The sequence below is a fragment of the Netta rufina genome (assembly GCF_964035555.1).
Source record: "Netta rufina genome assembly, chromosome: 15".
Taxonomy (NCBI): Eukaryota; Metazoa; Chordata; class Aves; order Anseriformes; family Anatidae; genus Netta; species Netta rufina.
Genome location: NC_140138.1, coordinates 5,223,554 through 5,249,649, shown reverse-complemented (window position 1 = coordinate 5,249,649; position 26,096 = coordinate 5,223,554). Strand labels below are relative to the sequence as shown.

At 56.5% G+C, this 26,096-nt stretch overlaps 1 protein-coding gene across 1 annotated transcript in view; it reads right to left on the bottom strand.

The window, feature by feature from the left end:
* Positions 1-19,745, bottom strand: part of LOC311214834 (syntaxin-binding protein 4-like) — a gene marked incomplete at both ends in the record, with an annotated part of 39,391 nt that extends 19,646 nt beyond the window's left edge. The window contains 5 exons of the mRNA XM_084295638.1: positions 5,089-5,163; positions 5,563-5,632; positions 6,355-6,450; positions 10,095-10,168; positions 19,678-19,745. Of these exons, the coding sequence (XP_084151764.1) occupies positions 5,089-5,163; positions 5,563-5,632; positions 6,355-6,450; positions 10,095-10,168; positions 19,678-19,745 (383 nt within the window). The remainder of the gene's footprint in view (positions 1-5,088; positions 5,164-5,562; positions 5,633-6,354; positions 6,451-10,094; positions 10,169-19,677) is intronic.
* Positions 19,746-26,096: the final 6,351 nt, after the last annotated feature.

The following is a 26,096-nucleotide window of genomic DNA, read 5'->3' as shown; positions in this document are numbered from 1 at the left end:
AGCCTCACACGCCCATCCCTGCCATGCTGGCTCTTTGGGCAATGCAGCTACTACTCCTCTGCATATGTGCAGCCCTCTCCCTTCATAACCCAACGCTTCCAAATCAAGCCAACCTTCAGGCAGAGAAGTCCCAAGGATGACTAATTTCTTACAGGTGTCATTACGGGAGAGACCCTGAAATTGCTGCTTCTCTGGCAGCAGCAGCATTAGCTGTCCACTTTGAAGGCAGGCGGGAATTCCCATGGGAAGGTGCCCTGTCGATGCCACAGCCACATGAAAAGCCTGGCTACAAGGGCTAGCTCTCACGCTTGACAGTCGGTCAAGCCCAAGACAAACCTGCAGGAAACCAGCCGCAGCAGTTTCCTCACTGAGGAGCCTGCTACTGCACACCAGCAGACATTGTGTCATCTGCATACTTTACTGGGACAGATGTTATATATTATTGGCTAGATTAGAGTCAACAATATTAAATGATGAGTGAATCATCAGCTCCTTGGGTTCCTGCTGGAAGTGCTCTCAGTAATTTACGTCTTCCCATTTGCAACCAGCTCATTAACTAACTTCAAAGAATTATGCCTGCCTTATCTAATATTGCCATCAAATGTATGCCTTATTTATTCGATTTAATGCTAATTTTAAACCCATGTATCACACAACACTTAGTGGAATGCCTTGGTGAATCCAAATATTTTGCATTGACATTGTTGTCTCTATCAACTAAACCTATGTCCTTAAAAAAAAGACAACAGCTTTGTTCAAAAACCCCACCATCTACAAAGATATTCCAGCTGACAGCTTCATAGCACTAGACACTGGAATATGTCTGAGCACTGGAAAAAAATTAAGCTTAGAAAGATCCCATAGCAATAGGGTGCAGTTTCCTGTCCCATGGTTTCCTTGGGTTAAGACTTGGATGGCTCATCAGAGTTTTCCCAATTTGCCAGTGAAATTTCTACAGGTCATTCAGACTCCCATTTCACTGGTAACTCACGTGGTGATGGAGTTATCCCTCCATGACCTATTGCAATGGCAGGGCTGACTTGCTGGAAGCTAATACGTTATTTCCAGTGATTACCTAGCCATCCGCAGCTGGGTTTTTGTTTTGGGCTGGGTGTTTCTGTGGTCATCTATTGTTACATTTTCCACAGATAATTCGTCAGAGCATGGAACAGGTTATGAACTTAAAACAATGGTTAAAAAATTCTTAGTCAATGCAAATGCAACTAGTCCAGCAGCTCCTGTGTTCTTTAACCCTGCTAAACAATGCAGCCCCAATCACCAACCCATGCTGTCAAACCTTTTGCTACAAGCAAGGGCAGGCAAGGCTTGGGCATTCTTTGTTGTTGTTTATTTTGAGTTGTTAAGGTCATCCACAAAGCGAGGCGGCGTTCATCATTGTTTGCTGCGCACCGCGACTGCTCGGCGAGGGACAGGGTGATGACCTGCGTCACACGCTGCCCTTCTGGCTCCTGCTTTGTTGGTCAATACTGCAAGCAACAATTCCACCGAGGACATAAACACATGACTAACTTGAAGCTTATCCCAGCAGCAAGCAAGACACTTTCTGGTGTGAATCTCCCAAGAATTAATTTTGTGCTCAGTGTTGTATTTGAAGGAATTTGCGAATGGGCAAATGATGCCCAAACATTACTGATTAATGAACAAGTGCACTGGAAGAATGCTAACAAGCTTTGCTTTGTGCTTTCAGACGCTAAGAGACTTCAGAAGTCATCTTTAATATTTAAAATTTGTCCCTTATTAAAATATTCTGAATTCTCAGGTCTCTACAAGTCTAAAATGCCCAGCTTTATTTCAAAAAAAAAAAAAAAAAAAAAAAGTCATGGGGCTGTATAAGGCAGAAAGTTCATCTTGACAATCCCTTCTCCAGCTCTTTTTCATTAAAGTAAAGCAGTGCAAGGGCTGGAGCATCCCTGCAGCAGAGCTCAGCCCTGCGGTGTAGGGTCAGATAATGGGGCTTGCCAGCAGTAGCCAGCTGCGGCCGACTTTGCTACAGATTAAGCAGTAGGAGGGGGTCAATCTTCCTGCAGAATATTGTTGTTTTATCTCATAATACCTTTTTGTCCTGCCCTTTTGTTCTTGGGAGAACAAAGGGCGAGTCTGACATCAAAGGTTATGCGACAGCACCGCGTCTGGAAACCTCAGCCCTGTACCGGCTGGGGAGAGAGGAGCCTGTGACACCGGGTGAATTAATAGCGTGCCTCAATAAACAAAGCCTGCAGGGCAGCGGGAACCCCGAACCCCAACCACTGCAAGCCTGATGCAAGCAGCAAGCGCAACAGAGGCAGATTTTCTCACACCCAGCCCACAGCAGATGCATCGTTTACAGCTCCTGGGTGGGCGACACTCCACAGTGGTGGCCACAGGCACGGAGCCTGAGCCCATTCCTCCTCTGCACCCCAACACCGCTGCTGGGCTGGACTTTGCCATAAATGCCTGGGAAGCAGCAACCTGCACACGTGCATCACAGCTCAGGGGTGAGTGGGTCCAGGTTTTCTCTCCAGGAGCAGCTAAAGACCCAAGGATACTAGGCCTGCAGGAGTCAGTGCTCGAACAAAGCAGGCGCTGAAGCTGCTTCCTATCTGTGGTGGCCCATGGACGTCACCCAAAGTGACACAGCAGCATTGCTTGGCTGGCTGGATGAAGGGATTGCCTTGCACCAGGCTGGGCAACAGCTTCAGGAACTGCCTCTTCCTGCATATCAGCTGTGTGCTTGCACACAGGCAACCTTCCTTGACTTCTTTGGGTGCAGGATTATGAATTGGCAATGTTGCAATGATTGTACGTGTAGATGTATGATTAATGCAGCAGCCCAGTTTTGACAAGATGACTGTGCGTGCCGTGCACAGATGCGTGATAAAATGCTAAATACGTTGCGAGTGCGAGGAGGTGCAGCGCAGGCAGGCTTTCTCACAGCGACAAACCTGAAAGACCAGGACAATATCTGCGCAGCCCATGGAAACAAGGCACTATTGTAACTTTCAGGCTGAGAATGAATAAACAATAATTACGCGTATGCAATAAAATTATCCTCATTAGCCAAAGATGAGCACAGATGAAATCGGATCTTCCAAACCCAGCGTGTCCAGCTCTGAATCTGAATTTTCTGCTTTAAGCCCTAGCATTACTGCAGCGCTCTGCAGCATGTCTGATGTGCCAGGCTGAAAGCATGCATCTTATACATGCCAGGACTGAGTTCCATTAACAGCGCAGGTAATTGGGGCCTATAATTAACATCAGGGACAAATAATAGCCTTTATAAGTCAAATTCACCCAAGGGCAACCACAACAAAATGCTACTCAGCTGAGTCATTGGGAAAATTGGCAGGCAGGGTGAATCTTCTTCCAAACCCAGAGCCATCGCCTTTCCTCCCCAGCGTGCCTCGTCCACACGGGGCTCATGCAGAAAACCTGCACGCAAACAGCTGCCAGGAGGCTGGATCGTGCCCAGCACCCTGGGCAGGGGGCTGTCTGCTCACCCACCTGCTGGAAAGATGGCCTGGCGTCATAAAATAAAGACAAACATAAGGGGGAAAAAAAGAAAGAAAAAGAAAAAAAAAAAAAAAAAAGAGAGAGAGAGAAAAAAAAAAAGTAAAAGAAAAAAAAAAGTAAGAAAAAAAAAAAAAGTAGGAAGCAGAAAAATCCTTCCTCCTTTTTCCACAGCCCTTCATCCTGGAAATATGTATTCATGTATTAAAGGCTGCCAGAAGATTGGGTAAGTAAAATCTCTGCAAATCTTAATAATAATAATAATAATAATAAACTCATTACTTCTCCACTGTCCCTCCAGGTAACCTTCTGCAGATTTAACAGATAAGCAAATGGAGGCCAAGCAAATTGCTGAAGGTCTGCTGGTCCTCGGTCAGGTTCTGTGCTGCCTTGCAGGGAGGCTGGGGGCTGCCAACGGATGCACGTGAGCCACAGCCGCAGCCAAAGCCACGCGTGCAGATATTTTAACAACCATCTGTTGCAGTTTAAGATGTTGGGAGGCGAGGTCGAGGTGCCTGAGCAGCTTGGAGCAGGCAGACACAGGTGAAGGCAGGACGCCAGGCGAGCAGCAAGCTGTGCGTCCTTCCTCACACCAGAGCTGGGCGACCTGCTGGCTTCACCCAGAACTTCCTCAGCAGCTGCTGAGGGACTCACAGCTAATATAATAATTTGAGATGCAATTTCCACTTGAAGAGCACAATATGGGTAGGTAAAAAGCATCATTAATACCAAATACTTCTTCCACCAGAATATTACTGCGTTAAAATGAGCCTCATCCCTGTCATTACAGTACGCTCACCAGCCCGCTAAGGCAGTGACGCTCCACAGCTGTTGGTGGATAAGAAATGAAACCATCATCCCTGACCCTAACGGGATGCAGGTACATTGAGCAAGTGACCGCAGGATCTGCAGCCACCCACGGCAGCACCAAGCCTCACGCCACCAGCCCTCCCACCCACCACGGCGCCTGGGCTTCACCCACTCTCATTTCAGTGGTTCTTGGTGCACCTCAGCTTTCCAGAGGTGTGCTTCTAGCCAAAGGAGGAGGGGAGATTCAGCACATTGCAGCGAGTCTCCCTGGGGATGGGAGCATCTAATCCCATACCTTAGCTTCCACAACCCTGCCCTCTCCTGTGAGAACATCATTGTCCCACAGCTAACTCCAGCCACGACCAAACTGAACACTTTTCTTCTCCTTTCAATGCCTCCAACCACCTCTGAAGAAAGCAAGACCTTACAGGGAGCAACCACCCATCTTCCCTAGGAGGAAGAAATCCATATAAGGCAGCTTGAAGGAGACCTTATCTCCCATCTAGCTGGAAAAGAAAGGGAAGATCCTGCTGTCTCTGCACATCTCCATCCAGAGCTTTATGTAGGACATGATAAGCCATAGGCAACTCAACACCACCCAGCAGTGCTGAAGGAGCCTTCCCATGCCTGTGCCACCCTAGGCCAAAGACCCTCGGCCACGTCTGTCTCCACCAGGGGCTTTGAGCCCGGTCAGCTCAAACGCTGTCCAGTTGTCGAGGTGCCAATGAGTGCCACCACCACCACCACCCTTCCTGGTGTGAGAAGCCTTACCTGGCATCATCGTCACGGGCTATAAGAAGGCGCATGTGGCTGGTGGCTGACGCCGTCCGCAGGATGTCCACAGCCCTGCAGGACAAGAACACAACGTGTCAACGCCAAGGGGCTTTTTTTTGGGGTGGGGACCATTACTGGGCTGGATGGCTGTGGGGCAACCCTTGCTGTTAGTGTGCAGCCTTAGCACACTGTGTGGCGGTGCAAGGCGTAGCGCCCTATTTAAGAGAAGGTTTCTCACAGATACAGGTGGGTTCGCTGCTCTGTTTTCAGAGAGAAACTTCTCATCGATAATTTCATCAATAATTTCCATGTTGGCCCTTGCAAACAGTGCTGGATGCAGAAACCCTTTGTTTGCACCAGGGCACAGACAAAGCAACACCCCAGTATCCTCCATTCAACCTGCGGCCCAAACCACTTCACAGAATTATACAAAACCGAGAGGAATGCGAGATTTCCGTCCGGATACGGTACCTCTCGCTGGTAACCCCAATTAGGGAATCTCCATTGACCTCCAGGATCTGGTCTCCTGGCTGCAGGCGCCCTAGAAAAGAAAACTAATGGATAAAAACTACAGAAAATACAGCTTGGAGGGACTTGGAGAGGTTGGGCTGTTCCTGCCTTTGCCCAGAGACAGGATGAAATATGCATGGGTTGTTCTGAGATGCTCATCAGACCTGTTTTTCAAGATGTCCATAGATGAAGTATCTACCACGGCCCTGAACACGCTCTGCCAACGTCAGAGGCCTCCCATGCTATAGGAAGTTACGAAAGTAAACACAAAAATACCATAAAACTTCTGCTTCATTCAGTTTGAGGTCAGGTAGGAAAAACCACGAGTGGTTCCACCTGCTCTGGATTTATTTTTTCTTCATCAGGTGGAAAAATGATGTTGTAACATTTGGAAAAAAAAAAAAAAAAAAGGCTTAAGTTCCAGAAGGTGAACTCTGCGGACCCTTGCCTAATGCCTGCTGGTAAGTCGCTTTGGGGCTGCACGCGATCCTGTGCGGCTGCTGCAGGCAGCAGAGCGCAGCGAGCTCTTTGTGCAGCAGGGATGGAGCTGGGGTTAAAGCCACAAAGCAATCCTCTAAGTGCTGTGGAGCCCAGGGGCAATGCAGCCCTTCATCATTACAGTGATTATCACAGTAAAAACCAGCCCCGCTGCTGGAAAATCTGGGAGGAAGCACCCAAATGCCCCCAAAAGCAATGTATGGAAGTACCCTGTCTTCTGGCTTTTCTGCTGATCCCCCTCTATGTTTCACTCACCGTCAGCATAAGCAACACCCCCTGGCAGGATCCTCTTGACATAGACTCCATATTCTTCTCCGGTGAGCTCCTTGATGCCGCCGATCACCTTAATACCTGGGGGAGGAGAAACGCCCGTGGCACAAAGGCACGAACCAGGCAGATTTGGGATCTAAGGCTTGTTGTAAACCACTTTTGTGGCAGGTCCTGCGTGCCTCCTGTGCTACACCCGCGGCAGAAACAGGACGAGGCTGCTGACGCAGCACAGAGGCCAGAAACATCTGATAACACCTGCTCCGTGTTACAGTGATGGAGAACAAGCTTTGGGGAACACACAGGCAGGGAGTGACTGCCTTCCCACAACCCAAAAAATTCATCGTTTGCACTTAAATTGGTCCGTGCTGGGAAAGGAGGCAATTCTGCTGGAGAAGCTTCAGCTGCCATGATGAGCCCCATTAGATGTTGTCGTGGGAAGGCGATGCTCCACTGCATCCCCTGCAGCAGCCACTTCTGAGCACCATCTGAGCAGCTCAGAGGCAGGGATGTCCCTTGGTGCCCTGCAGCTCCCCAAACCCCACGGGTGCCTTCACCAGGGGCTGGCACCACACAGCTGCGTCCCTGCTGCCGTGCGTAAGCTGGCTGGGAAAGGCGCAAGAGACTTATTTGCCCGCTGTCATTAAATCCCATTTCGAGGATGCAGGCTGCAGACAGAAGGATTAAAAAGCCTGGCTTTAATTAACAAATCTCTCCCGGGACCCGCCAGTCAGGCATTTTGCTGCTGTGGCTGGGAGGGCAGGCTGAGGACAGTTGGCACCGCACTGGGGACATGCCCCAGGGCTGGCCCTAGCTCAGGACCACTGGGGACAGTGGCACAATCTCCATCCGCTGCTCCCCTTCCAATATAACCTAAGCCCTGCACTAAGGACTCCTGTTGTTTTCAGCTATCCTAGGGAAAGGCTTCGTCTCTCAAGTTGCCTCGTGTTAAACTCACTGAGGCGGGTGGCAGAGAGCCCCCGGGATGAGGATCGCAGCGGGAGGGACTGGGGGCCCTGCACCACGAGCACAGGCCCTGCACAAGGCACAGCCCCAGCAGCTCCCCCAGTGCATGAAGGGGTGGGGAGTGATGGTGTGGGTCAGGCACATCCCTTGAAGGTCTGCACCTCGGGGAGGGCCCAGCAGGGACAGCACCCAACAGCACCGTGACGTCTGTCGGTGCCGGTCTCCTGGGCATCAAGTGAATAATGACTCATTTCCCTTTTGTGTCCGCACATCAATTGTAATAATGGCTTAATATAGCCGAAGTATCTACAAATCCTCCTTCATCCCCAACAATGTCAGGAGAAAATCCGATCTTGTTATTAAAATCAGCGATTACTCACAGCATCGCTCCCAGCCACACTCAAACTTTGACAGGGGGGACAAAACCAACGAGCTCCTTCTCTCCCCTGTTGGCAATCCCGGCAGGCACTGCTGCTTGCACCGGGAGTGCCCCTGGGCGCAGAGGTGGTGTGGGGCAGTGGGACTGTGGGTGACAGCACTGCCCTGTCCCCCATCCCCTGCTGGTGCCCACGGGGGTACAGGCTCAGGCTGTTTGCTGCAGTCCAGAGCAGGCACCTGTCCGTTGTCTGCTTCTCCTTGGGGTTTTGTCTGGGAGTTCCACAGCTCGGGTAGCGTTCCTGGGAGCCTTCCTATTTTATAAATGCCTGTTTCGATTGAATTTATATCTGGGACCCAGTTTAGGTAAATAACGGCTCTTTAATTATCACAGCATCAAAGTCCCAGTATAATGCTTATTAAGTCATACTTAGGGCCAGATAATCTAGCCTATTTTGGATCCCTCTCTTTAATCTTTCCTTTCTGGCAGAGGTCCTGGTGCTGATGCTGATGTCTCCACTCATTTCTCTTTTGCAGAATAAAGGTTTACAGGGAAATTCCAGGTGGGAATGCAATTTGCACCAGCCAAGACGGAGTTTTCTTTGGATTCCTAGCAATAGTATAAGTTTCCCCAAGATCCTTGAGCTTCCCTGCTACATCTAATCCTGCTCCCACTAATGCCGGTGTCACAGTTCTCAACTTCTCAGCCCTATAATCTCACCTGCTCCCGGCTCGCCGGGTGGCTCTGTGCCACGGGTCAGGGGTCTCCCAGCTAATCTGGTTGTTTAGCCCAAATGCCATCATCCCCACAGCTCCTGGGGTGCCGGGCATGCAGGCAGCACAGGCTCTGATCCCAAACCCTCCTCCTCCTGGCTCTACCACCCTCACAGTGAAATTTGCCTGCTGGGGGATGCTGTCCCTGCCAGCACGGTGCCGTGGTCCCAGCGGTCTGCACGCAGCGAGGCTGCCCGCTTTGCGCCTAAGCCAGCAATGTTCAATTACATTTCCCGTAATCCCTCTGTTGATCCTGCAGCCCCAGCCAGCTCTCTCTGTCTGGAGGAAGGGACAGATTGCAGGTGAATCGCTCTCTGCCTTGTCCTAAGGAGATGAAGGTCAAGATAATGGGATCCTGGCGTTTCTGAGAAACACTCCTTCATCAGCACTTCATCAGCCCTTTGACGGCTATTCTTTAATTCCAAGCTCCGCTCTGGGAGCCGCCAGGTAACCCCTTTGAACTCCTGCCCAGGTCCACTTGTGGGTTTCCACACCAAGCCACAGAGAAGCAGAGCCAGGGCCAAACGCTGACCTGCCTCACCAGCCCCAAGCAGACTGATTCTGCCCTGCCAAGCACCCGCAGCTGGGTGGAAGACGCTAGCACCAGGCACAGGTGCTCACAGAGGAGCCTTTTTTCCAGAATGTGTTTGTGCCTTTCTGCATCATTGTGCCTTCCTGCAGCATGGTTCAAGACCCAGCAGAGGTCTGAGAGACCCTGCAGAGCCCCTCAGGCACCAGCAGCTGGAGAGGAGCTGTGCGGGGACCCAGCGGAGCAGCTTGTGGGGGGCTGTGACCAGTCCTTAATGAGCCAATCTAACCCCACAGCTAAAATCCCATCAACTCAGCCACAACTGCTCCCTGAGATTAAAATATTCAGAGAGCAAAGGAGCTTCCCCAAGTTCCCATGGGCCTTATGAGTGGGTGATCAGAAGAGAGCCAGGGAACTGCAGCATAGAGCCCCGTTAGCCAAGAGCTGGGAGCAGCCACTAATTAACGAGTGGGGCCAGGAAACCTGAACTTGTTTCTCTGGGGAGGAGGAATTCCTGGGACAGGCCCCCAGGTGGTCACCCAGATGGTTATGACCCTCCTCTCTGTGCTTTGATGTCCGGTGCCCTACCAAGTTTGGCTGACTTGCTCTGTGCTCGTGCTCTTACTGTGGGCCAGGGTTTCTGATGGGATCCCACCTGCCCTCATAGAGCCCAGGCCCCAGGAAGGCTCCAGCACCTGGCAGGGGCTTTCTGGGAGCCAGGACACCAGCACGGGCTTGGGAAGTGTACGGGATTTGTTTTGTTAAGCTGGAGAAGTCAGCAAGATCTGCAGAAAGCTCTGAAAAGCCTTCCCCTCCACCCTGCTCAGCCCCAGCTCCAGGTTCCTGTGCAGCCCTCAGCACTGCAGCTGCTCATCACCAGCAGGAATTAATTGGGATTTTGACCTTATTTGAACCCCCCAGCTGTGAAAGGTTCTATCAGAAGCTCAGCACAGGCAGACACAAGAACTGGTATTCCCATGAGAAATCGGACTTCAGACAGAGGACAGATCAGGACACGGACCCTGGGGATGCGCGGGACACTGGAACTTCCCCCAGTGTGGGCGTCAGGGGGCTCAGGACTCACCCAGCCCGTTGGCACAGTCGTAGAAGTCAAAGCAATGCATGGTTCGATCCATCCCGTACGGTCCCATGAGTGTCCTGGGGGAGAGAGGAGAGGCATCTTCCTGAAGTGGGTGATGACAAAGAGCTGTCCACCTGCGTGCCAGCGCCGCCTCCGGCCCCGCAGGGCTACCTGGAGGCTCGGGCTGAGAGTCAGGGCTGCGTGTTAAGCCCACCCTGGCAAAAAGCATCCCCCCTGCCACCCCCCCAGGGTTTATACAGATAACGGAGAGAATATGTGCGGGGCTGGACATCATCCTCCCCACCCAGCAAAGCTGATGGACCTGCCTGCGATTCATTACCCCAGATTAACAGGGCCGGACAGCTGTCCGGCTGGGTGGAAGTGAGATCAGGGCTAGGACCAATGTCCCGGGAATAAACCCGTTTCACAGACACACACAGCCCGTAATGAAGAAAAACAGGCCACATCTACTCCAAGTGCTCTGTACCACATGCAGGGTGGCCCACGGGGAGGCAGGGACCATTTTCCACATCTCCATCCCGCCAGAACTGGGGATCTACGGCCTGGCCCCAAGTTTCTGCCCTGCCAGGCTGAGGGTGGGAGCTTCTCCCAAAGTGGGCAGGAGAGCAACCCAAACCTTCGCTTCCCCCACGCCAAGTCACATCCCAGCTGCTGTTTTAGCCAGTCTCCCTCCACTCCCTTCTATTGATTTTTAAATCTGGTTTAATAGAACCCAGCTTTGGGGAAGCCCCACTCCAGGCATTGCTCCTCCTCCACAGGGTCGCCCCAGGAGGACCAGAAGACCTTGGCACGACAAGCCCAGAGACAGGCAGGGGTCTCCCAAAACACTCTTCATTCTAGAATTTAATTTGCAAGAGGAAAAAGAGTTTCTGAACCAAGATCAGGTCCCAGATCTTCACTGGGTGCAGCTGAGAAGGGATGATGAAGCAGGGCAAGATGCATTCCTCCGAGCACAGCAAAATGGGATGGAACCTCACAGACTGCTCTTACCAGCCATACAAACACCACTCACAACATCCAACCATGGGCAGTAACGCCCACCTCTGCAGCTCGGGCTGGAAGCTTTTTATCCATGTTACAAACCACCCCCCTCGATATTCCCACATTTCAGCTGTTCAGGACACAAGACAGCCGTACGGCCCCACTGCTTTGCCAGAAAATGGTGTTTGGGGTTTCCAGGGAGCCAGCCCAGCCTGGCCCCAGCCACCCCCTGGGATTTTCAGCATGGATCTCAAGGAAAACGCTGCCACGAGCAAAGAGAAACAGCTCAAACTGGGCTGAAAGGCAGGGCGAGGGTAGAGGTGGCAGCGAAGCAGGTGGCTACCGGTGCCACCAAACCTTGTCCTCCATCCCACGAACCCCAGCCCTGTGCTGGGGGAAGCCTGGGACCCCCCCACGTCCCCACCCCAGCCCTCTACGTGCCGTCACCTGCTGATGATGATGGCTCCCTTGTAGAGCACGGAGACAGCAGGCATCTTGCTGGCGGCAGCAGCCCAGCCCGGCCACCCCGATTTGGCAGGAATCCGTCAAAACAACGCAAAACGGGGAGGGCGGGGGTCACGTGGTCGCCCCGTATGCATGTTAATTCCACCCAACATTAACACAGATCAGCTAAAAACATCTCCAACTTTAGATTAAAGCTTATGCAAGCCAAGCAGAGCCAATGCTGCCCATTGCGAGCGCCTTCCTGAGCACAGGGGCAGCGAGCCACCCCAGCCCCCTGGAGGGCTCCCCACACAGAATTAAAACAATGGTATCGTTGTCTGGGTACATCCTATTGTTCGTCTTCTGGGAACATCCCCTCCAGGGCTGAAAGGCAGTGATCAGCGCAGGACACGCATCCTTGGCATCCCTAAAGACTTAAAATCCCTGGCGAAGCTTTGGAAGCAATAACAGACTGTAGCACTCAGGGGTTTAGTTGTGTTTTTTTTTTTTTTCCTTTGCATCTTTTCCAGCCCACAGCATTTCCTGCTTAACGCGAGGCGAGTTGAGCTGTTCCGCTGGCCATCAGGAGGTCAGAAGCAGGACCTGCCCTTAAACAGCCTCTTCTGCCCCGTTTCCCCTTGTGCCCCCAGCCACAGCGGGGTGACCCCAGAGGTGAGACATGGCATCGTGTCCTCCTGGGCCACGAGCACCAGGTTGGGTGGGACAGCACACGTCCCGCACCCTGGGACAGCCCAACTCCATTAATGGGGTCGTCCCCATACTGCCCCACAGCATCTCTGCACGCTCCAGGTCACCCTCGTTAATTGAACCAGACCTTAATAACTGAACATCGGTGCACACCAGTCCAGCTCACCCGTGGACCCGATACAGATGTGTTTGCTTAGGGCTGCAGACTCTGCCAAATGTTTGTTTGGACACGGTGCTTTGGATGTTACTTCTCCCCCACACGAAGATGAATCTGATGGGCAGGAGCCCTCACTGGGGCCTCGTGCTGCCTTGCGCAGGGTCAGGGAACTTACAGAACAATAACCGTGAAAGGCTCTCCTGTGTTTAATTGCTGTTTTACTTTTGTTTTTTAAATTACTTCCATCTTGGGGAGTTTATATGAAACATTAAAAATTCAGAGCAGACCTTCAGCTGCCAAAGCACTCTAGAAATCTAATTTCTTTATCCAAGTTTTGCTCTTGCAGCTAAAGGATGTCTACTGGACACCAAACACAGCCACCTCTGGTGTTTGCTCACAGGCACCCCTCCAGGGCAAGGTGCTCGCCCCACACCTGTGAAAAGGCTTCAGCCAGAGGGACCAGGAGCAGAGGGGCCGAAGCACAGCACTGCTTCCCAGTCTGCCACAGGGCCAGGGACTGGGAGCCCCACTGGGCTCCCCAGCGATGCCCTCACATCACCCCTCAGACCAGGCCCGGGGTACAGAGCACCCAAGGGTGTGCTCCACAGGGGTCTCCTTGCACCCTGCTGCTCAGAAGGGCACCAGCCCACCCATCCCACCAAGGTCCCCGTGCCTGTCTCTGACCCTAAAGCATTCGGCCTAGGACAGCCAGGTTTTGTGGCAGGGCAGACACGTGAATTCAGCTCCTTGCAGCACTGCCGCCCTGCGTCCAGGCCTGTTCCCTGTCCATGGGGAGCTGTCCCACACCTTAGGAGGTCTTTGGAGACTTCTCTAATGAATTAATTCACAGAATTAACCCCTTGGCTCACAGTCTGAACTGTCCCAAATCAATGCTGACGAGGCAAAGGGGTGGCACAGGGGGCAGTGCCTGCAGCGCTGAGCAGACCCCTGTGTGTGCACGTGTTTGGGGCTGGGATGCTCAGCAGCTTCACGACCAAATCCTTCAGCAGCCATCACCAGACTGCCCAGTGCCACCAGCAGCACCCAAAGCCACCCCCCTCCTTCCTGAAGCATTGTACCAGTTGGGCTGGGCACCACAATGAGCTGCAGCCCAACCAGGGCTCAGTTTTATCTCCAAGCCCTCAGGCCCTCGCTTTCTTCAAAACAGGCTGGTGCTGGGAAAATCAGCAGACTCTGATGCTGCTCCTGACGGTTAACATCCATCCTATCTAGAGGAGAAGTCAACCCCAAATCACAACAGAATAGCTTCAGAAGTTTTTTTAGTTTAAAGCTTTTGCTCCCATTCAGGAAAGATTTATAAGCCACGTGCAGCGTGCCCCAAGGTCCTGATCCTGCCCCATATCACTGGTGCTGAAGGCAAACACCCCGCTGGCAAAGGGGATGCACCACACATTCAAGCTCTTCCCTCAGTTCGGACCTAGCTGGGCATCCCAGAACAGCCCAGGCTTCTCATCCCAGGAAGAACTCACATTTCTCAATAAGCAGGTGAATGGAAGGAGCACGAATTCGGTACAAACCAACATCGCAGGGCCAGACAGCCTACAAACGTGTGCTTTACATCTACATTTATTCTACTGCTAGAAAAAGTGAGTTTTGGTGGCATTGATTATTGCTATATAAAAGCTTTTTGCTAATAACAATAATAATAATATCCAAAGCTGAGTGAAGATACATCCATCAGCTTTAATTAACGCTTGCTTGCGTGCAGGAGTGGCTGAAGCAAAGTGGAAGCAACAATAAGGCTTCCAGAGCAGAGCCACAAGACAAAAAACACCGAGGGCAAAACCCAGCACAAGTCAGGCATGTTCCTGAGGCATTTTTCTAACAGGTGATGATGGGGAGGGCTGGGGAGAAGCACAGGACACAGCCTCAGCTGTGAGAGCCCTGTCCCAGGCGGTGCCACCACCTCCTGTGGGGACAAGGACACGAAGGACGGGCTGGCTGCGCCCTGCACCTTCCCCAACACCTCCAGCTCTCACACCTTCTCCAAGGCATCTGGGGAGGGAAAAAAAAAAAAAAAAAAAAAAAAAAAAGAGGGGAGGAGGATTGCTGCACAGAGCACAATGATCAGCAGAAGCAGCTTGTCCTCATCATGCAAGCCTCTCTGTGCCCCTCCTGCCCAGACTACAAGAGAACAGCGCCTACAGGGACCCAGCGCCTCTGAACTTCCAGGTTTTGATGCCACCAGCTCCTCGACTTTCAAGGCAGACCTTTTAGGGCCCTTCATGAAGGCAGGCTCTGTGGGAAGGACGTCCTCTCTCTTCTGCTTCTCTCCATCCTCAGTTTTCTTGACAGCACATTTTAAGTTTTAAAGTCCTTGGACTTTTTCCCAAATCCCAGTGATGTAACCCACCCTGTGCCTGGCCCAGCAGCATGCTGCCAGAGGGGAGCGAGCTGCCTCGAGGGCCTCCCTCTGCTGCCCGGGGCAGATTTCAGCCCTGTCACTGCAGAAAACAGCATTAGGATCTGCAAGATGGAAGGGGTGGGTTGGGGATGCAACAAAACCAATGAGAATTTCTTTTCCATCTACTGGAAACTCACGAACAGATGCCATCCTCTGCTGTGTGTTACCCACCTCTCCTCTGCAGTTTGAGGAGGACCTTCTGGAGCAGCAGCACACGGGCACTGAGCCCCTTCTACATTTCTCCCTTCTGCCTCCTCCCTTCCCTGCCCAGCACGAGCACCAGGAGGACGCAAGGTGGCAGGAGGGGCAGAAGGGAGCAGGATGTGGGCAGTGGGACCCTAAACCTGGGCTGCAGCCACCCCGTCCTGCGGCCAGGTCAGCCCGGGGACAGGACAAGGAGAGGGCACGAAGGTGCCAGACCTGGGGACAGGTCACCGAGCCAGCAGGGAGCCTCGCTGCAGGGCTTAGCAGAGGGACGGGATCTGAGCAGGTTTGTGTGGGTGGGAATTAAAGAGGTGGGAATTAAAGAGAGGCAGAAAGCCGTCCTTCAGCAGCAGCAAAGTCCGAGGGCTTCAGGAGGCAGCAGTAAGAAGGTCTGACATGGGAGAGGGCAGCCCGTGGTGGGATCCACGTCCCACCAAGCCCAGGAGCCACCGTGGGAGCGAGGGATGCTCGGGCAGCTCCCCAGAGAGGTGCTATCAGGCTCTTGCTTAATGAAGATCCAACATTTGTTTCATGACAAAACAACATTAGCGTGGGCTGAAGAGGAGCTTGCATCTGATTAGACAACAACCACATTGCTTACAGGATCGGCTACAAAGTGGTGATAACAAATCAAACAAAAAGAGATAATCAGCTGCTGTAAAGTTGAGAAGCGATCGCACGCTGCCCACCGTCACAGCATCGCCCACGCCATTTCCATAAATATTGCCCCTGCAGCTGTTCTGAGCAAACTCAAAGAAATCAGGGATGTTCACAGGCAAGCCTGAACAGGAACACGCTGCCGAAGTTACTGGTGGAGAAGCGCCCAACCTCCCCAGCTGCAAGCAGCCCCCGGTGCTGGGTGTCCCCCTGGTGCTGGGTGCCCCCGCCACCCAATGCAGGAACCTCCCTGCTGGGTGCCCGGCTCGGCCCCAGGCAGTCTGAGATCCAGCCAGCAGCTAAAAATCCCAGTGCTCTGAAACAGCAGACTGGGAGGAAGCTGGGGGTGCTTTGAGAGCTGCAGCGATCCACAAAGGCATGCTTGTCACCAAAAGGGTGAAGAATTTCCTCAGGACCTGCAGCCCCCTGTGAGGCACCACGCAGCCCCCAGCCACCCACCAGCACTGGGAGGATGCTGCGAGCTCGGCATGGTGACACAGCTCCCCAGGCCCAGGTTTCACACCAACCTCCCCATCCCATTGCCCGGCAGATCCCAGGGCTCCTCCATCCCCTGACCCAGGGCACAGGGCAGGGAGGTGGTCCTGGGGGCTTGCCCAGCCCAGTGGTGCTGGGTGTCTGTTCACCAGGCCCAGTCCTGTTGGAATCAAAGCCTGACTGTTTGTCCAGCGATGGTGAAGCAAGCAGTTCCTAAAACCGAGGATATTTCACTGCTTGATCCCTCTGCCCGCTGAAGGAAGAGCCTTAAGCCCAGGCAGGACGCGTTGCCTCAGCTCCCCGTCCCCCAGGGGAATATAGCCAGCTGCAGCCCCCATCCCGAGGGCAGATGGAGGGACAGCTCCCCTGCTAGCTTGGCTTCTCAGGTCCTCAGCTGCTTCTGCCACCCTCCCCTGAACTTCACCCGACTCATCCGCACCCTTCTTGGCCAGCGGGTTTCTTTTCAGCACGGGGGACTCATCTCGGTGAACTCTCCCTGATGTTCCCCTCTATGGGCAGGGGCTTCCAGAGGGAGCTGGCCCCACCTGAAGACAAGCAGCGAGGCAGTGCAGGTGGGGCATTTTGGGGGGATGCTCCTCTCCCTGAGCACGTGTAGCCCCCTGTGTGAGGCACGGCTGCCAGGCACCACCAGGACAGACCCTGTGCTTGGCTCCAGCTGACGAGGAGAACATCCCCGGGACTCCCACCCAGGTTGGGTTGCAGGCTTGAAGAGGCCAGAAGGACTCGACCACGGGCCGAGCTCCCCCCATGGCCATGCAGCTTGCCCCGTGCTGCTTCAAAGCGCTTCGGTGGAGGGAAGGGCAAAAAGGTCTCTCTAATTACCACGTCCTGCAGCAATTAGGGAGAGGCCGTTCCAGGCAGCAGCCAGGTCCCGCCTGGTCTGGCGAAGCTTCCTGGGGACGATGTTTGTGTCGGGGCCTCCCGGCACCTGCCCCAGCCCCCAGGCACCAGCCAGCCAGCGGGATGCATGTCACGAGGCTGCAACGAGCTCACCCCGCTGTCGCTGCAGCAGGCGTGGCGGTGGCACCCTGCCTGCCTTCCTCTTCCTCACCACCCACGGGACAAGGACGTGCTGCTCCCCTGGATGGGAGCACGGGGATTTGTGCTGCAAAGCACAGCCTGGGCCTGAGGAGCAGCTCACCACCCCAAACCCACACGCTCACAGGAGGTCACAAGCCCTGCTGCATCTCAACACACTGAATTTCATCAGAGGAGGAAAAAAAAAAAAACAAGGTTTGCCCAAGCTTCAGCTGGAAGGCAAAGCAGAGGCCAGCGGGAACCCTTCAACCACTCTACTGCAGGCAAATGGGACCTGCAAAGGGTTAACGGGATTATGAGCCTGCCTGCCTTGCTAAATCCCCTCGGTCATAGGATTGGACTGGTTGTAAACTTATTAGCAGGGGAAGGATGCTGGTGGCCGAGCGGGCGGTGGAGCACTGCCACCCCCCCCACCCCTGGTGCAGAGGAGCGGGGAATGAATTGGGGAAGGACGGCAGGAAACCAGCCCAAGGGAACCCCAACGCACCTCCAAGACAGGAGAGAGAAATAAAGAGGGGAGGGAAGCAGCTGGCTGCTGAGAGATGGGAAAGCAAAGCCTTTGGGGAGAGATTCCCTGTGCGGGTCATGCCACCGAGCCTGGACTGCAACAGATGCTGGAGGAGATGCAGCCCTGGCAGCTCCATGCTGCCAACAGCAGCTTGCAGAGGGCTTGGCTCCATCCTCAAGCATCCCCATGGTCAAACACAAAGCATCTTTAGCAGGGCTTGCTTACAGCCCCTCGCATCCCCTGGAGGAACAAAGAGAGGTGGGAGATGCCGGCAGCATCAGCACCAGGTCAGGGAGCGGAGAGAGGAGCTGCCGGGGCCGCCACCGCGCCGGCTGACGTCCCACCACCACACCATGTGTATCAAATCCCTATTCCAAACTCCGCAAAATTAATCTTTTAATCAGCGGCCATATTTATCGGTGGGCTGGGGAGGTGTTATCTCCCCGCCATCTGCTCGCTGCAGAGCCCGACAGCCCAGCCCCGGCCCCACGCAGCCGGAGCTCGCCACACGCAGGGTCCGGCCCCACGCACAGCTCCCCATGGCCAGGGGCACGAAGCTGGGGAAGGTTTGGACCCAGACCCCAATGAACGAGCAGATTTCTCATGGAGAAGACAGCTTTTGATTGAAGAAAAATAATAATAATAATAATTTTGATCTTGATGGGCAGCTCCACAGAGCCGGGGGTGCTGTGGGACGGGGGAGCTGTGCTGCCCCGAGCTCCCCACCCTACTGCAGCCCCACTGCCTCTGAACCCAGGGGTGGCACCAAGCCGGCAGCACTTCCCCAGACTCACCCTGCAAGGTCAAGCCCGTCCCATATTACCACCTTCCATCCAGCAACGGATTCTGCCTTTTCTACACCCAAAAGCAGCAGGGAAGCATCAGCTCCCACACAATGCCCCAGGGAGCCTCATGGGGGAGAAGGAGCCATCACCCCAAGGCGCTGCCCTCACCAGCCCACCCACGTCCCCCACAGGGTGCTGCCACCCCACGCACCCCCCAGCACCCCTCATCCCTCACCTCAATAACCTCCTTCAGCAGGAGACGGCTCGTGCCCCAGAAACATCCACGGTCCCAGTTGCCTGCAGGCTCTCCATCCCCACAGGGGACGCCTGGGCTCGGCCAGCCCAAGAAGCCTCCACGGGAGCTCGGGGTGGCCCCAAGAGCCCAGCGAGTCCCTGCTGGTCTGGATCCGGCCCACTGACCCCCCAGTTAATCGGCTAAAGCCGCTCGCTCTGAACCCTGGCCCTGGCTGCGGCGGCGCTCCCGCCGGCTCCCGGCTGCCCTACATAGACATCTGCAGCCGCCAGCTCCCGGCCCCCGCACCCAGCCCAGCACCAGGCTCAGATCCTGCTCCTGCCGCCTGCCCGGAGCCCCTGCCCCTTTTCCTGGGGGGCTGGAGGGGGAGCACTGCAGCTCTGCCCCCTCCACACAACATTTGGGGCTGTTGCTGCCACCCCCAGCCCTGCCCTGCCTGTGCCACCGGTGCTGACCTGCCCCACGGGACGGGCGCGCTCCCTCCAAGCCCGGCACCACAGGTACAGAGAGGAAGCATCTGGGTGGGAAACCCCAGTGCTAGGGCTGCAACGCGAGCATGAGCATCCACAGGCAGCCCTGGGTGCTCCCCCCCAGCTGCTGCATGCAAAATAAATCCCCTCCCTGCCCTCACCTGGTGCCAGCCTCACCTGGTGCTGGCTGCTGGGTGCCCAGGGGCAGCACCACCCCTGGGTGCTGAGGCTCTGGTCCTGCTCTAGCCCCACGGCTTCAGGATCCCCCCGCAACCCTCTGCCCTGCGGAGAGGGGCTCCCTCCACCAAAATAAATGGAATGAAACCCTAAAAAGCCACGAGGTCACCGAGCACATCCCTGCGTGGGCTTAACACCGCTCCCTAAGACCAGTGAGCCAACCAGCGCGGCCCGGTGCTTACCAGTAGATGAGGGAAAGCCCATCGAAGCGCTCCAGGTGGCGGCCAGGGGGCTGCAGGTAGGACATCATCCGGGGCCCTAGGGCTGCCGCTGCCGGCTCCCGCTGCCCGGGGCCATGGGCTCAGAGCGCGGGCGGCCGGGTGCTCGGCGCGGCTCCCAGCTGCCGCCGGCCACATCTAATCCCAGCGGGCGGCCATGTGATCGCCCCTCTGCCTGCTCCCCCCTGATAAACCCCGCTGATGCCTCTCACTCCCCTGCCCACGGCGGCTGCTGCTGCTGCTGCCAGGAGCTCTGAGCCCCCCCGAGGGGTCCCCAGGGGCTGAGGTGCTCAGTGTGGCATGGGGTGGCACGGCATGGCATGGCATAGCACGGCACGGCATGGTGAGCATCTCCACGAGCAGCAGAAGCACAGGGTGGGTGCCAGGACCCCTGTGCTGCAGAAGCCGGGCAGAATGTATTTTGCTGCCCTCCCCCCCAGCTCGCTGCCCCCTTTGCTGCTCGCTGGGCCGCGCAGTTGTAATGTCACTGCTGGCACCCGGTGTTTCACACGGTGCTCAGCGCGCCGAGCGCCTTAAAGCCGATTGTCGGCATCCCTGAGCTGCATGAGGGCTAGACAAATGTGTGCACCCAGCACCTCCTTCCAAACTGCCAAAAAAAAAAAATAAATAACAATACCTATATTATTCAGGGCACAATTATTGCGTGTTTTATCCCCCCGTTAAAGGTTGTCGGGTTGTAACTGAGGAAGCAAACACCCGGGGACTGGAAGGAAGAGGCTGAGAAGACCCAGATGAGCCTCCCCGTGCCACCTGATGCTCATGCAGGTATTTTGTTCCCCTCCCTCCAGCAGGGAGGTGCAGCCAGCCCAGCCCAGGGCAGCGTGGGCCGGGACCAGGCGAGTCCCGGGGCTGGGAAACGCGGCTGCTGGTCCCTGGGGACAGCCTGCGGGTGCTGCTCTCGGGCGCTATCGAAGCATCCCGGAAAAAGACGGTGAATTAAAGGCTTGTCCCGCTCAGCATCCTTTTCGGGTGACTGTGCAGGATGTGCCCGAGCCAAAAGCTTTCTTGCCTGACAGCTCCTGGCTTGGGGACAGGTGACCTGGCAGGGTGCATCCCCCGCCCAGGACAGCCGCCACCGCAGGGGCTTTGTCACTGTGCACCCGCGTGGGCGGGAGGCCGGTGGGGTGCCCTGGGTTACACCCACAGGGGAAACCTCCCCGAAGTTTCTGGGTGAGAGGCGCCACGCCTGGCACCGAAATGTGCCCGGTGCCCTGCGTCCCTGCCCGGCAGGCAATGTCCCCAGCGGGACGTGGTGTCACCCTGACACTGGCCCTGCTGCCCCCCTCCACTGCTCCCCAGATCCTGCAGCCAGGAGATAGAGGGAGAAGCTTTTGGTAAAAAATAAAAAATATAAAAAAATGCCAGTCCATGAGAAGTTCAAAGAACTGTCTTCTTCTGGGCTGCTCACTGCCAACCCAACCTGGCAATGCTTAAAACCTGCCCTGGGATTTTCCACCCTGCCCAGGGCCATCCCACTGCAACACTTCCCCAGGCTGGCAAGAACATCCTGGGGACAGTCCCCTTGTGCTGCCTGGGACATCCCGGGTTCAGTCCCCTTCCCACCAGCCAAGTTGGGCTTTGTTCCAAGCCTCACACAGCCCCACATGCAGCGGGCAGACAGATGGACTCTGACCCTACAAACCAGTATGGGCAGCGGTGGGCACCCAGGGAACAGCCGTGCCACCATCGGGGTTCGCTTGAGGTCCTCGACCTCCCCAGCCCGGGGACCCCAGGCGGGGCGTGGGGTGAGCAGCCGCTCCCAGGGCTGTCACAATTTGGGGCCGGGCGGTGCCGGGCATGCTCCCCGGGACCGGTTCCTGCAGCTGGGAGGGGATGGGCGATGGCAGCAGGGTTTGCCGAAACCGCTCGGAGCGCGGTTCGGCGGGCGGGCGCAGCGGGTGTCGGGGTGCTGTGGCCGCTCGGGGCCGGGCTGGCCTCCCCAACTCGCCTGTCGGGATTGTCAAAGGCAGCGTCACCCCCCTGTGACAGCACCCAGAGCCCGTGGGGACGGCGACACCACCGAGGTCCTGCCCTGGTGCCCATGGTCCAAGGCAGCCGGTGTCCTGGGGCAGCACCTCCACCTGCCTCCTCGCAGGGTGCCTGCAGGGGTGCCCACAGGATGCACCCCACCCACGGCCCCCCTAAAACGTGCTGGGGAGCAAGGTGCTGCCCTGCCCCGTCCACCCAGCGCTTCCTCAGTGGCGGAAGCTGAGCATTATCTCCCTCCCCCATCAGAGGCAGCTGCTCGTGGGTGCACCCTGTGTGCACAGATGCAAACGTTACACCCCGGAAATTCCCGGCTTTCACATCTAAGGCCTGACCTTTCCAGCATCTTCTCCAGGGCTCAGAGGCACAGGGCTCACCCCTGGGGTCCAGGGCTGCAGCACCACACAGAGGGGACACAAGGGACCCCACACACGGAGTCATTTCCCCTCCTCTCCCCCCCATCCCCATGCATCCCCCTCTGAGGCCACAACCCAGTGCAGAAGCCCCCAGCCCCTCCTCAGAGCCCACTTGGTGCCTGGCACGGGTGGCACCGGCACCCTCTGGTCCCCCTGCACCCAAAGCCACCCCCCCAGTGTGCTCGGGTGACAAGGTGGGTCCCTTGCTCCTTTCCGAGAGGGCAAGGAAGAGACGAATTTAATTTATTCCCTGCTGCATTTTCAAGCCAAATGAGTCAGAGCCACAGCTACACACGCTGCTTTGTTTTTCTTGGCTGATAGCATTTGCTTTTGATTCATGTTTGTTCAATATTTAACTCTCGTGGTGACACTTGGGCTCAAACCAGAAAAAGCCACTTCCCAGCACCACCCACGCTGGCAGGGCAGGAGCTCTGCTTCACACGGGAGCGATGCACTTGTTTCATTTCATTTGCTTCTTGCAGCTTGGTAAATCCCCGAGCTTGCTCCTGCGGGCACCACAGCAGCTCGGGGCCGCGAGCCCCATGGGAGGCTCAGAGCAGCGGGGCTGGGGAGCGATTTTGGAGCAAAAGCAGCCTCCGAGGGGGCTGAGCGAGGTTTCGCCCCGTGCTGGGCCAGTGAGGAACGGGACCGGCCGCATTCCTGCCCAGGTGGGAGCCGGCAGGAGGGAGCAGCACGGAGGTGTCCCGGTGCCCTGCAACCCCGCACGGGAACTCCCTGCAAGCCCACAGACACAAAATGGCTCGGCTGGCTCCCCCGAGCAGGGCTGTCAAAAATTTCCACCCAGAAAATAAACGAGGTTTTTGGCTGATCCAAATTTTTGTTTTGTTCCACCGAGTGCCTCAGCTTTTGGAAGAAATTTCCAAATATTTTGGCCCCTACCTCCTCATCCTAAGCAAAGTCCTTCAGCCTTGGAGAAAACTCTGCATTGGGAAACACCACCAAAAAGCCCCCCAGGGCTGAGCACCTCAATGGGGGAGCTGGGTCCCCGAAATGCCTCAGAACCACTGGACGTGCTGGGGCCACACAAACTTTTGGGGTGCACAGGGAGGGAGAAGCCACTGTCATGATGCTTCACTGCTGGCTTGAACCCCCTGAGACCCAATCCTTTCCCAAATTACCCACGGGTGTGCTTGCATGGCGCGGGGCAGGACGGGGTGAAATGGGCTGGGACAGGCAGCCCTGGCACTGGTGTGTCAGCAGGGGACCAGACAGCGGCAGCCAGGAGCCGCCTGTCCCAGCCAAGCCCCACTTTCGGGGGCCTGGTGCCCACCCCCCACCCTCATCTGGGGCTGGCGGTGCCGGGCACGGCGCAGGGTGGAGAGGCGAGGGCTCGGCAGGGCGTGGGAGCCGCTCCGGAAAAGGGCTTGCCAAAAAATGCAATCGCATTGCACAAAACGTGCTCCTCTCCCGCTCCCCTCCCGCGGCGGTGGCTCAGGAGCTTCTCACCCCGGTTAAATCGATAGTGCCACGCCGCTGCCCCCACCGCGGCGCTCGGAGCACGTTTCAACCCGCCCCGCGGCACAGCAGGGACCAAGCCCTGTCCCCAGCTCCTCGATGCTTGAGGGGTTTTGGGGGATTTTCCTTTTTCTACCTTTTGCTCTCACCAGGACCCTGGGGCACTCCAAAGCCTTCCTGAGCATGAGCACACTCCCGGTGTCCCTCTTTGGCACCACCAGCTCCAATTTTGTCCTACTGGTGTCACCTGCACCTAACACTGGGAGCTGGTGGGGCACGGGGCTCAGCAGGGGCCAGTGCATCAGCCGAGCAGCAGGAGGGCTCGTTAGCAAAATGAACGCTGCGTTTTGGTGGGCAAAAAGCCTCAGGGGGATGAAACCTTGGCACGGGGTTGCTGTGCTTGGGCAGCCCATGCTGTGCCTGGCACCATCCGGAGGCAGCATGCAGCGGGCACAGCAGCGGGCACATTGTGTGTCCCCACCGGCAGAGCTCGGTCCAAGGCATCCAAAAAGATTGCTGGAGCTGCGAGCACCCCAAACCGCGGGTCTCACGTGAAGCTCAGCTCTGCCAGGCCCAGGCGAGCGGCGCGGGCGGAGGGCAGAGCAGTGGGCTGGGAGCCCGTCCCCCCCACGCGCCGTGCGGTGCGGCTTTGTGCAGCACCTCTGATCCCGAGCCAGCACCGAGGCAAAACACCGGGGCAGTTTACACAAGCCCCAGCTTTCCACTCCGGCGGAGTTTCTCGCCGCCCGCCGTTTCACCGAGCAGCTGCAATTTTGCGGCTCTCAAGGGCATTCGCACACAAAAATGAGCCACGCCAGAGATGTGGGGAGATTAGGAGGATTAGCGCTGCGGAGCTGGCGCAGGAGGCGAGGAGGAGGCGCAGTGCAAAAACCCTCCGGTAGGCAAAGGGATTTCCCTGGAAGCCCCTGGCTCTGCTGAGGGTGTCGGAGCCCTCGTGGGTTAAGGACACCCTTGGTTTAAGACCAAGGGGTCTCCAGGGGGCTTGCAACTGGGAGAGGAGTGACCGCTCCCCATGTAGATGCTTCGCTGCATGATGGCAGGGGTGCAAAAGCACGAGCACCAGAAAGCATCTCGAGAGCAAATAAAGGCAGGCAGGACTTCATGTAGTTAAATACAAGCTGGAGGACAGGGTGACTGCCACCTCTCCTCCCCCTTGGTTCGGGGTGGGAGCTGGGGCAGGAGACCTGGGCACTGCCTGGCTGGGCACAGGGATGGTCCCAGCCTCCGAACAAACCACAGAGCGACCGGCAGCACTTGGCAAATCCCCCCAACACATTAAAAATTAAAAACAAATAGGGAAATCCTGATCTGCTCCTTGGTGCAGGTAGGTCCTTCTCCAGGCCTGTTTTGGGCCCCACAGCCTGGCACCTCTCCCAGGAGGAGGAAGAGGAGGAGGAGGAGGAAGGACACAGCTGGCGCAATCCAGGCTCAGCCAGGGGCACAGGCAGTGTTGGTGTCCCCACCTGCAGAGACCCCACGCAGCTCATCACGAGGCACCGCAGCCCAGCACCTGCAAACACCGCACCCCAGGGATCTGGGGAGCATCCACCTGCCCCATCCTCACCCCCAAGCAGCCCGGCCACGCCCCAGCACTTGCCTTGTGCTGTCAGCGCCAACACCCAGCCCGGGTGGGCGACCCCAGAGCTGTGCAAGGGCTCCTGGTGTGCCAGGAGGGTGAGCGGAGGCTCCGGGCTCTGCCCCAGCGAGCGGCCCCGCAGCCGAGTGACGTGATGCGAGCGGGGGATCGGGATCAATAGGTCACGGCGTGCACTGATGTGCCCCCAGAAAGAAAATCAGCGGAGGATTTGGGGCTGGTGGGGAAGCTACAAGCACGTATTCAGCCCTTTAATCCCACATGGGCACAAAATCCCGGGATAAAAGAGCCAGAGCCTTTCCTAATTGCTGGCTGCTGTGTACCCGCGGGTGGGTGAGCAAAACCTCTTAGGTGGCCGGGGGGCAGCCACCCCAGTGCCTTCCTGCCCGCTGCGTGGGCACAGCCCTTGGGGAGGGTGCAAAGACCCAGGGCACCCACGGCCCCGCTCAGCGCCCTAAGAACCGCAGCACCCGGTGGTGCTGGGGGTGCTGAGTCCCAGCCTCCATCCCCAGCCCCTCACTGGGAGGGAGGCAGGGGCTGCATCGATGGGAAGGTGGCCAGGGGGCGAGGGAGGGGATCGTGCCCCTCTGCCCCTCTCTCCGAGCCCCCCCGCAGCCTGCCCCCAGCACAGGGCATGGGCGGAGGCCACGAGGATGCTCAGAGGCCGGAGAACCCCCCAGGAGGAGAGGCTGGGAGCTGGGGGTGCCCTGCCAGCGGCTTTCGGGGGGGGCTACGGGGAAGCCGGGGAGGCTCCCCGGGGGAGGGGACCGCGGTGACAGGGCGAGGGGCCACGACGGGGAGCCCCCGCCCGGCCCCGCCCCGGGCCAGCCCCGGCCGTGCCCCTCGCCCGCCGCCCCGGGAGGGCAGGA